The 12,317-nt window shown below is 43.2% G+C and overlaps 1 protein-coding gene across 2 annotated transcripts in view; it reads left to right on the top strand.

The window, feature by feature from the left end:
• Window positions 1–12,317, top strand: part of ASZ1 (ankyrin repeat, SAM and basic leucine zipper domain containing 1) — a 146,023-nt gene that overhangs the window by 91,387 nt on the left and 42,319 nt on the right. For both annotated transcript variants that reach the window (XM_033959758.1, XM_033959759.1), the window contains one exon: window positions 4,721–4,845. In XM_033959758.1, coding sequence (XP_033815649.1) covers window positions 4,721–4,845 — 125 coding nt within the window. The remainder of the gene's footprint in view (window positions 1–4,720; window positions 4,846–12,317) is intronic.

Consider the following 12,317-nt stretch of genomic DNA (forward strand, 5'->3'; position numbering starts at 1 on the left):
ATTGTTTCCTTCTCAGATGCACTGAAGTCCCTACACACGCTGCGTTGTTATCTGTAGCTAAATGGATGTCACGACTATGGCCAGTTTTACAGCATCAGTAGTCAGTTACACAGCCTGAATCGTGTAATCTGCACGCAGAAAAAATAATGACTGATTATTTCAGTAGAATGTTGGTTTAAAAAAAGTTTTACAGTGTATTGTATTGTATTAGACGGAACAGTGCTGTTTCTAAAACTGAACCATGTAGAATTGTTTTACGTGTGGTTTATGCTAAATAAAAGTTTTATTGCATTTGACTACCGTGTACTGTGATTTTTCATGACTAAAAATTGGTACATAAGAACATAAGAATTGCCGCTGCTGGGTCAGACCAGTGGTCTATTGTGCCCAGCAGTTTTCTCCCGCTGCTGCCCCTAGGTCAAGGACCTGAGCCCTAACTGAGTCTAGCCTTACCTGTGTATGTTCTGGTCTAGCAGGAACTTGTCTAACTTTATCTTGAATCCCTAGAGGGTGTTTTCCCCGGAAGAGCGTTCCAGTTTTCAACCACTCTCAGGGTGAAAAAGAACTTCCTTACGTTTGTACAGAATCTAGCCCCTTTTAACTTTAAAGAGTGCCCTCTCGTTCTTCCTACCATGGAGAGGGTGGAAAACCTGTCTTTATCTACTAAGTCTATTCGCTTCATTATCTTGAACATTTCAATCATGTCCCCTCTCAGTCTCCTTTTTTCAAGGGAGAAGAGGCCCAGTTTCTCTAATCTCTCACTGTACGACAACTCCTCCAGCCCCTTAACCATTTTAGTCGCTCTTCTCTGGACTCTTTCGAGTAGTACTGTGTCCTTTTTCAAGGACGGCAACCAGTGCTGGATGCAGTATTCCAGGTGGGGTCGCACCATGGCCTGGTACAGCGGCATGATAACCTTCTCTGATCTGTTCATGATCCCCTTCTTAATCATTAAAAGCATTCTGTTCGCCCTTTTCGCTGCTGCCGCACATTGCACAGATGGCTTCATTGACTTGTCGACCAGTACTCTCAAGTTTCTTTCCTGGGGGGTCTCTCCGAGTACTGATCCAGACATCCTGTATTTGTGTACAAGATTTTTGTTACCGACATACATCACCTTATATTTATCCATATTAAACTTAATTTGCCATGTTGCGGCCCATTTCTTGAGCGTGTTTATGTCCTATTGCAGGTTTCGCAATCCTCCTGCGTCTTCACTACTCTGAATAACTTCGTATTGTCTGCAAATTTAATCACCTCGCTCGTCGTTCCAATTTCCAGGTCGTTTATAAATATGTTGAAGAGCACAGGCCTAAGCACCGAACCCTGCGGCACTCCACTGGTACTCTGATTAAGCGCACACTCCGTTTAAGTGCACGTCGAGGGCCGGGCCGGAGACCTTGCACTTAAGCGGAGTCGACTGTACTGACAAAGGCTTGCTCTTTGGTGGACTTGCAGTTACAAGATGGAGGATGGGGGCACAACTGTACATTTATCTTTCAGAAGAAAAGCAAATTTCCATGGTTCATTTTTGTGTAGCTTACAACTAATTTGTAAACAGTAAAACCTTGGATTGCAAGTGTTTTGCAAGACAAGCAAAACATTTTATTAAATTTTAACTTGATATACAAGCAATGTCTTGCAATACAAGTACTTGGTTTAGCTCCCAAATATATAATTGAGTTTTTCTCTTTTGCAACCAACAAACATAAGAGAAACTCACATCTAAATTTTGTTTTTCCGCCTGTTAAAGATGTAAACTTAAAAAAACATCATCAAAATCTTTTTTTCATATCAAGCAGCGTTATGGTGTAAGGATTTAGAACAATTGCTTTTGCTTACTGACACTTATGGGGAATTTAGGAGACATCTAAAAACATATCTGTTTTCGAAGTGTTTAGGCAGCTAATTCGTAAAAATTTTATTATGCACTATTTTGATCATTTTAGTTTCTCTAATTATTGGCTTTTAACTTTTTTTAGTTCTATTCAACTTCTTTTGGGTTTTTTTAACTACTGTAAACCACATAGAACTTTATGGCCTTGCAGTATATAAATTGATTATTATTACTGTATACACAAATCACATTATCACAACTGAGTCGATGGTTCTTCGCTCTCTGACACTCCGGGAGTGTATTGACTGTTCTAACTGAGCGAGGTTTTGCAATACAAGTACATAGTATTTTGTATTAAAGTTTTTGGGTTGTAGAACAAATCATCTGAGTTTCTATTATTTTTTACGGGGACATTTGCTTTGATATACGAGTGCTTTGGATTACAAGCATGCTTCTGGAACGAATTATGCTTGTAACCATGGTTTTACTGTATTTGGATAAGGCAAATCGAAGGTCTTGATGGCACGTGTGTTAAGTAAATTAGAATACGTTGTATCTGTTTTGGCCAGCCTAATAGCAATTTTAAGACTGCAGGTGATAAAATATACAGTAGCACCCCTTATGTGTTTCAAAGGCTGCACTCTGTGCAAACAAGCATTTGATTTAAAATTGCCTGTTTGACTGCCACATCAAGTCTGGAGGAGATTATGCAAACACCTCCAGATCCCGCATACAGCAATTGCTTACCTGCTCTTCCTGGATAACAAAGATTTTCCACCAGGGACTGCACAATTTCCTCCTTTGGTGTGGCGCACAACCAACACGCAATATATTTTTCAGGTGCTTACCTCACAGAGAAGATTGAGAGGGGACATGATCGAAACATTCAAGATATTGAAGGGAATTGACTTAGTAGAGAAAGAGAGACTGTTCACCCTCTCCAAGGTGAAGAGAACGAGAGGGCACTCGCTGAAGTTAGAAAGGAAAAGATTCCATACAAACGTAAGGTAGTTTTTCTTCACCCAGAGAGTGGTAGAAACCTGGAATGCTCTTCCGGAGGATGTTATAGGGGAAAACACCCTTCAGGGATTCAAGACAAGGTTGGATAAGTTCCTACTAGAACAGAACATACGCAAGTAAGGCTAGACTCTAACAGGGCACTGGTCTTTGACCTAAGGGCCGCCGCGTGACCAGACTGCTGGGCATGATGGACCACTGCTCTGACCCAGTAGCAGCAATTCTTATGTTTTCAGTGATGCAATCTGACTTCAATTGGACATCCAGTGATTGACTGGCTTATTCCCAGATGGCTTCCTATGTGTGGTCTGTTCCCTGGACCGGTCTTACTAACCAAAGTCAGGAAGCTCTTTCAGAAGCTCAGTTGAAGTTTCATCATAGGTTCCATTAAGCAGGCCTGGGGACGCATTCCTGTGACCATTATGCAGCCAAGTGGTCAGAGGATTTACCTTGTGTGGTTACTGGTTTGACCATTAAGATTGGCCTCAAGCGCACATTGAGCATCACTCCTCAGGTGACCTTAATTGAAATGAACTACAAGTTTCTGTTAAGACTCCACAGATCTCCGGCATATCTTCACCAAGCAAAATTGAGTCTCACAGACTATTGTCTTAAATGTCATCACCCAATGGCTATCTTGGGACATCAATTTTGGGTAAGACCTCTGGTACAGGTTTTCTGGACTCATCTACGACAACACATTACCAATATGTGTTGACATGGCTATAACAACTGTCCTGAGATGCTCTTTACATTGGAGACTCTTCCCTGTACATCCCTGAAGGGGTTTGGGGGGTTTTTGGAACATGCTATTTTGTTGGGAGAAAAAAGCTATATTGCATTGCTGGATTTTACCGGACTCCTCAACCTTGTCTCATGGGCGGACTCTTATGATACATTATGCCTCTATGGAACGTCTCTCTTTGGACACACCTCAGGGTTGTTTGTTTTGTACAATTTGGGAGCCTATTTGGCTCACATTGACTCAAAAAGCTCAAAGTCATTTATTGAACCAATGATCTGATAGGCATTCTGGAAGCTGGATTGTTAAGGAAGTTTGAGGTACTTGGGTGGGGAGGGGGGAGGAGGGTTTGGTGAGGGTAAGGAGGGGGAGGTGTTAGGGAAGGTGGGTGATTCGTTGTATTTGCCTTGTGTATTTTTTTTCGTGATGTTTTTGCAGTGTTTGGCTGTGTTTCTTGCAAATTTTCAGTAAAAATATTCAACATAAAATTGTCTGCTTGATTTACAGTTGTGTAAAGCAAATCCCAAAAATCTAGCTGATTGTTTAAAGAAGTATATGTCAACTCAACATCTGTTTTCCTTAGAACATGGTGGGTACATTGCAAATTGCATTACCACCTCTGCCTGGATTCATTTGGCATCTACTTGAGCATTGACATATCCTATGTAGGACCTTACATTTGGAGTAAACACCCTCTTGCTTTAAGAAAGAACCCTGATTGTTTGCATTTTAGGAAATTGCTCAAAATAATATTTGAAGAATGTTTTAAGCAAAGGCAGAAAGCTGTGATATCTGATTTTTAATTTTTATGACTTATTTTAATTTTAGTCTTCTGAGGTGTTTTGTGAATAGCAGAATATTAAAAAAATGAATTCAATTTGAATATGCACAGTACATCACATTACAGTGGGGGGGGGGAAGCAATGGCACCCCTGGCTCTTCCTTGTAATCGTACAATCCATGATACTGTTCTTTTGAATGTCTACTGTAGTTTGTAATATAAATGATGCATAGATCACACAGACTGGTTGACTATCGCTAACATGCCAACAACTCTTAACATGTCTTAAGAGTATTTAAAATGTCAATCATATAAACTAATGTTCAGTCTTTTCCATTTGTAGCTTTTTAGTATGCTTTCATTATCTTCAAATAATATATGGGGGAAGTTCCAAAACCTAACAAAAGAGGAGGCTATCTACAAATTCTTCAAATCAGGGTCTGGTGCTTTAAAAGACTATAGTGCAAGGTAAAGTACAATAGACTATTTTCTGAATACCTTGCTTGTCACTATAATTTTACATAAAGATTTAGGAAAATATCTGCTATATAGATAACAGTGAGAAATGAGAGGTCTCAAATTTTGCATGATTTCCATTTTATTTCATTTATAGACCATATATCATGTGGCAAGATTCGTAAATAACACAAACAAAAACAATGGTCTAGATTCACTAGGACACTAATCGTGTCCCGACCACTTTGTGACCCAATTCACAAACCTTGTGGCTGATCATCCTCCGATCCGATCCACACATGCAAAGTAGGAAGGACGCGATTCACTAAACAAATGCAGGCACATCGACTGCACTGGCCGATCCAAAAACAAGCGACTGCTGAGGACCAGTCGCTTATGTAAAAACCCTGCTCTCTGCCGTGATTCTCCTGCTCTGGCTGCCCTGCTCTCTGCCCCAATCTCCTTCTGCTTTCTACCCTGATCTTCTTCAGCTCTCTTTCCCAGATCCTGCTTCTCCTGCTCTCTGCCCCAACTCTCCTGCCCTTCCCCACAGTGCAAGCCCGTGGTTTTAACCCGTGGGTTTAAAGCAGGATAAAACACAAGCTCATGAAAAAGTAAAAAACAAAAGTAGTAAAAGTTTTCTTTCCAACTCTGCCGGGCATGAAGGGCCAGCGCATACGCAGACCATCTAAAGATGGTCTGCGCATGCGTCGGGATCACTGTAGAGCAATCTGTGCGGTGGGTTGGGGCGTGATTCCAATCACTCTCATTTGCATGAAGGTGCTTCGTGAATCAGCCCCCCTGGCCACAGATCGGATCGGATCCAATCTGTGGCTTTAGTGAATCTAGCCCATAATCCTAATATCTTAACTTAGTAGCTGGAATACTGAAACCTATTTTAAGCTGTACTATTATCACTGCTTTGTGAAACAATTTTCTAATAGCATTAAAGCGCTACTTAAAAAAAGATTTAAACTAGGGCTATAGATTTAATGTGTTAATAACACGATTAACAAGTTAAATTTTTAACGCCCACTAAAATATTTAATTGCGATTAACGCAGCAGACAGAAGGCTGGCTCTTCTGGACCCAGAAACGGGAAGTTACATCAAAATTTGAGTATGGTAGGATACAACCATTCGTTTATACCAAGCTTTGCCGAGGTAGTCTCCAGTTTGACTGAACTATTTTGTAATACATTCCCCAACTCATTAAAGTAGGCGCAGTAACAGACAGGAGAGTTTGTGTAAAGGGCTTATACTGAAAAATGTTTTATTTAGTCAAAATATATACTTCAGACTGATGCCTCTGGAATGGGTTTAGAGGCGGTACTGAGCCAGGGGGAGGGAGAGGATGAGCATCCAGTAATGTTCCTCAGTAGAAAATTGTCCACAATAGAACATAAGTATTCTACCACTGAAAAGGATTGTTTAGTAGCAAAATAGGCTATCAGCACCCTTCAGTATTATTTGTTGGGACACAAATTTACCCTTCTGACAGATGATGATCCCTTCAAATGATTACTCTTAATGAAGAACAGTAACACCAGACTTATTTATGGTATTTAATGCTGCAGGCCTACCAATTTACTGTTGCTCACGGGGCAGGGAAAGCCCATGCTAATGCATGGTGGAAGACACCGAGACTGCATACGTTCAACCTCCTGGAGTCGAACTGAAGAGGAAGCTGTATGACAGGGTGTGTGTGACCCGTCACAGGAGACGGGAGGGTCTGGTTAGGTAGTTCCCAAAAACAAAAACAAGGGATATAGGAAGACAGCTTGGATGTAGTACAGTGGTCTCAAACTTGCGGCCCGGGGGCCACATACGGCCCGCCAGGTTCTATTTTGAGGCCCTCAGTATGTTTATTATAATCACAAAAGTAATATAAAACAGTTTCTTGATCATTTGTCTCTTTAGCTATAAATTACAATATTATTATTAAGAATTAACCAAAAGGAAAGATTTATAAACTATAAAGAGTTTTACCTCATGCAAAATTGTCATTTCTTTAATAAGACATTAACTATTTTTTCTGAGGCCCTCCAAGTACCTACAAATCCAAAATGTGGCCCTGCAAAGGGTTTGAGTTTGAGACCACTGGTGTAGTATGACTTAACTGTACTTTGGTTTCTCATGGGGTAAAGAGAGGGATCCTGTGAGGGTGGTTGTAGATAAGCTATATGGGAGGAGGCAGGGATGGGTTGTAGAACTGAAAGACTGCTGTATTACAAGTGATCTGAGGAACATTTTCATAAAATTTGCATAAGAGAGGAACTTTATGAACCTCTTGCTATAAAAAGGCTCTTATGCCACATATTCACTATGAGAATGGTAGAAGTAACAACTCTGAACTGGTACAGAATATAAGGGGTGTTTCTCGGACTCTAGGATTTAAGTGCAACATTTTACACCCTAAACTAAAGGGTGCGGGGGGATGAGAAGCAGGACTTTCAGAGTGAGTTGTTCCTTTGAAGTGAGGGGAAGAAAAAGCTTGACCGTTTGTGACTGATGGTGAACTGCATGACCGGTAGAGATTGGAATGACCAGAGAGTCCAAGAAGGGACCAATGTACTAAACCTTGACCAGTCGTGACCAGTAGTGAGCTGTGTAACTGGTAGAGATCGGAAGAAAATAGTAGCAACCTGAGTGACCAGAGAAAGCAAGAGGGATCAGACAAGATAAGAACATAAGAATTGCCGCTGCTGGGTCAGACCAGTGGTCCATCGTGCCCATCAGTCCGCTCACGCGGTGGCCTCCGGGTCAAAGACTAGTGCTCTAAAATGAGTCCAGCCTCACCTGTGTACGTCCCAGTTTAGCAGGAACTTGTCCAGCTTAGTCTTGAATCCCTGGAGGGTGTTTTCCCCTACAACAGTCTTCGGAAGAGCGTTCCAGCTCTCCACCACACTGTGTGAAGAAGAATTTCCTTATGTTTGTACAGAATCTATCCCCTTTCAACTTTAGAGAGTGCCCTCTCGTTCTCTCTACCTTGGAGAGTGTGAACAGTCTGTCTTTATCTACTAAGTCTATTCGCTTCAGTATTTTGAATGTTTTGATCATGTCTCCTCTTTTCAAGGAAGAAGAGGCCCAGTTTCTCTAATCTCTCACTGTACGGCAATTCCTCCAGCCCCTTAACCATTCTAGTCGCTCTTCTCTGGACTCTTTCGAGTAGTACCGTGTCTTTCTTCATGTACGGCGGCCAGTGCTGGATGCAGTACTCCAGGTGAGGATGTACCATGGCCCAGTACAACGGCATGATAACCTTCTCTGATCTGTTTGTGATCCCCTTCTTTATCATTCCTAGTATTCTGTTTTCCCTTTTTGCCACCGCAGCACATTATGCAGACAGCTTCATCGACTTGTCGATCAGAACTCCCAAGTCTCTTTCCTGGGATGTCTCTCCAAGTACCACCCCGGACATCCTGTATTCGTGCATGAGATTTTTGTTACCAACATGCATCACTTTGCACTTATCCACATTGAACCTCATTTGCCATGTCGCTGCCCATTTCTCGAGCTTGATTATGTCACTTAGTAGATCTTTGCAATCCCCCTGTGTCTTCACTACTCTGAATAACTTTGTATCGTCCGCAAACTTAATCACCTCACTCGTCGTACCAATGTCCAGATCGTTTATAAAGATGTTGAAGAGCATGGGTCCAAGCACTGAGCCCTGCGGCACCCCGCTGGTGACACTCTTCCAGTCCGAGTATTGTCCATTTACCCCCCACTCTCTATTTCCTATGCTTCAGCCAGTTTTTAATCCACGTGAGTATTTCACCCTCGATTCCATGGCTTGCAATTTTCTGAAGCAGTCGTTCGTGTGGAACCTTGTCGAACGCCTTCTGAAAATCCAGATATACAATGTCGACCGGGTCGCCCTTGTCTATCCGCCTGTTTACTCCCTCAAAGAAGTACAACAAGTTTGTCAGGCAAGATCTGCCTTTGCTGAAACCGTGGTGGCTGGTCTCATTAAATCGTGTTCGTCAAGATTATCAATGATGCGGTCCTTTATCAGCGCCTCTACCATCTTTCCCGGTACCGAGGTCAGACTCACCGGTCTGTAGTTTCCCAGATCTCCCCTTGAACCTTTTTTGAAGATCGGCGTAACATTCGCCACCTTCCAGTCTTCCGGAATCTTTCCTAATTTGATCGACAGATTGGCTATTAGTTGAATCAATTTAGCTATAGGCCCTTTCAGTTCCCTGATGACCTTCAGATGGATGCCATCCAGTTCCGGGGATTTATCGCTCTTAAGCCTATCAATCTGCCTGCATACCTCTTGTAGACTGACTGTCAACCCTGTCAGTTTCCTGTCTTCGTTTCCTCCATATAGACTGATGGGTTCTGGTATGCTGTGTAGGTCCTCTTCGGTAAATACAGATGCAAAAAAATGTGTTCAGTTTGTTTGCGATTTCTTTGTCCTCCTTTAGCACTCCCTTTATGCCATGGTCATCCAACGGTCCCACCACTTCCTTTGTGGGTCGTTTCCCCTTAATATATCGAAAGAATGGCTTGAAGTTTTTCGCCTTCTTGGCTATTTTTTCCTCGTAATCTCTTTTAGCCCCTTTTACCGCCTTATGGCACTGCATTGATGCTATTTGTGCTTATTCCAGTTTTTGTCCGTTTTTGACCTTTTCCATTTCTTAAATGAAGTTTTCTTGTCTCTGATCGCTTCCTTCACCTCTACAGTGAGTTACGCTGGTTGTTTGTTCTTTTTCCTCTTGGATCAGGCGTTGCATTCACTCGGCCTACATTTTACAGGTTGGCAGTGGATTGTAGGACAAAATCAAGGCGCAACAGGTGGCCATCTTGGATTTTTATTGATCTTTTTTTACAAAAGCTTTTTTTCCTGTCTCAGAACCCCTTGTTTTACTCAGGGATCATCTGCAATGGATTTCCCAGGACAATCTGCTTTGTTTCATGCCTTTTTTTTTTGGTACTGCTTTGCTGGCAGATGAGCAGCCATGTTCCATGAGCTGTGGGGGGAAGAGGCAGGAGCTTTGGGCTCAACCTCTTTAGAGTCCTCCAGGGCAGAAGATCACCAAAAAACCCTGCCTTCAGGGAAGAGATTCTGTTCAGAAGCCGCACACAACAAGGATGTGAAGTGCAAGCAGTGGAGGTGGCAGAGGTCCAACTACCCCTGTCAGGGGCCCTTTGGGCCACCTGTCCAGGAGTTTTCAAATTGCCAATCTCTTATGGAAAGCCTACTTGAGGGGCCTAGGGAGCGCTGTGCTGCCTGCAATTTAGCTGGCCCTGATACAGGTGTGTTACATCCCTTTCAGGCTTCCCCACTTCAGAACAGGTTGGCTCTAAGCGTATGTGACCATTCGGAGCAGGACTGGGAGGACTGGAGTCCTTTTCCATGTTTTTATTATTTCAAGGATTTATAGTGTCCTTAAATGATTTAGGGTCCCTGTCAGGGACCGGAAGTCAGGAGGCTGTGGCTGCTCTTAATCAGGGAGGCAATCCCTCAGTGCGCTATCTTTTCAAGACCGTAACTGTTTCACATGTCATTTTGGACTCTCTCTGTGAGTTGAAGTTGGATCCTCAGCCCTCCACCTCCCAATGTTCAGTTATGATCAGTACAAACGCACAGACTACTTTCTTTCCAGCACATCCGGCCATCATCTCGTTAGTCACTGACCAGTGGGAGTCAACAGAAGGTTCCCCGAAGGTGGCTAAAGCTATGTCCAGGCTTTATCCTATTTCCAACAGTTGTTTTTCCCACCAAAGTGGATTCCGCAGTATCTCAAGTGATTAAGCGTACCTCCCCTTCCTAGTGAAGGAGAGGTTATCCTGAAGGACGCACAGGATCGCAATGTGGGCGTGGTCCTTTAAAAACAGTTTGAAGTGCTAGCATTGGGTATCTATGCAGCTGCCTCCTTTGAGGCATAGGCCTGTCATACCAGGTTATGACGTGGTCCTTCAGAGATGGAGGACATCTGTTCCCACTTGACTATGGAAGGAGTGGTTTATGTGGCCAGTACTCTTTATGACATCATCAGAGTCATGAGCAAAGTATCATCTTATGTCGTTTCTGCCCACCAGATGCTCTGGATTAGGCAGTGGGTGGATGATACAGCTTGCAAGGCTACTTTACAAGGTCCGAGCTATGATAGCATCAGTAACTATTTTATGTTCCACTCCCATTGATGAAAACAAAAAATGTCTCCCCATTTTCTTTGTTGTGAGTCTCCCCATTTTCTTTGTTGTACTCCACTCCCATTGATGAAATTTGCAAAGAAGCTCCTTGGTCCTCAATTCACATGTTCACATCTCACTACTGTCTAGGACGAATGTATGCCGCCGTATTTGCCTTACCTTTTGTTTCCCTGTTTGTGCTCTGAGGGGGGTTTGGGAGTGGAAATCTCCCTCCCAATACACTCCCGCTCTCGTTGAGGGGCGGGGGGAAGCCCTCCCATTACACTTACAACTCGCTCTCTCCTCGCGCGAACACCAACCTTTCCATTTTCCGCTCTGAGGGGAGGTGTGGGGGGGACCCCCCACACTACAATCAGGGGGATGCCGATGCACACCATTGCCGTAAACCTCCCCCCACTCCACTTACAGTTTTGCCCCGAAGGTACGGCTATAGTGCGGAAGTGTATTTGTCCTGCGTGCAAATGTCGGGGCGGGATTGTCGGCGCGCCAATGTCCTGCGCGCTATTGACCACGTACCGCTACAATAGATGTGGTCCCATGGGCAAAGGCTCACATGCATCATTTCTAGAGCACATTGCTTTTACAGTGGTCACCTCAGTCAGAATCCCTGATATCTTTGCTGTGGACCCCAGAAACCCGAGCCAGTATGGGCTGGTGGCTCCGTCCACAGGTGTTATCAAGGGGCATGCCCTTCAGAATAGCCTCATGGGTATTTGTGACAATGTATGCCAGCCAGTTCTGCTGGGAGGGCTCACTACAATGGATGCCCGATCCGGGGGCGTTGTTTGTCCTCTCAAAGAAAGTGGTTGATCAACAGATTTGGTCATTCGATTTGGCATTGCAGAGGCTGGAGAAGAGTCTGGAAGGGCAAGTGTTTCAAGTCTCCTCAGACAATGCTACTGCGGTGGTGTATGTCAAATCGCCAGGGAGGCACCAAGAGTGCGCAGATGAGTCTGGAGGCTCCTTTGCTGTTCAGGTGGGTGGAGCTTCATTTTCATTTTCTCTCAGTGGCACATATAGCAAGTAGATTGATTTTTTTTTTTTTACTGCATCAAGATTTACAAAGACTAGGGGACATTTGAAGTTACATAGTAATACTTTTAAAACCAATAAGAGGAAATATTTTTTCACTCAGAGAATAGTTACTCTGGAATGTGTTGCCAGAGGATGTGATAAGAGCAGTTAATGTAGCTGATTTTTTAAAAAGGTTTGGTCAAGTTCCTAGAGGAAAAGTCCATAGTCTGATGTTGAGACAGACATGGGGTAAGCCACTGCTTGTCCTTTATCAATATCCACAAATGGCTTGGAATCTTTACTTTT

Source organism: Geotrypetes seraphini, chromosome 9 (assembly GCF_902459505.1).
Source record: "Geotrypetes seraphini chromosome 9, aGeoSer1.1, whole genome shotgun sequence".
NCBI lineage: Eukaryota > Metazoa > Chordata > Amphibia > Gymnophiona > Dermophiidae > Geotrypetes > Geotrypetes seraphini.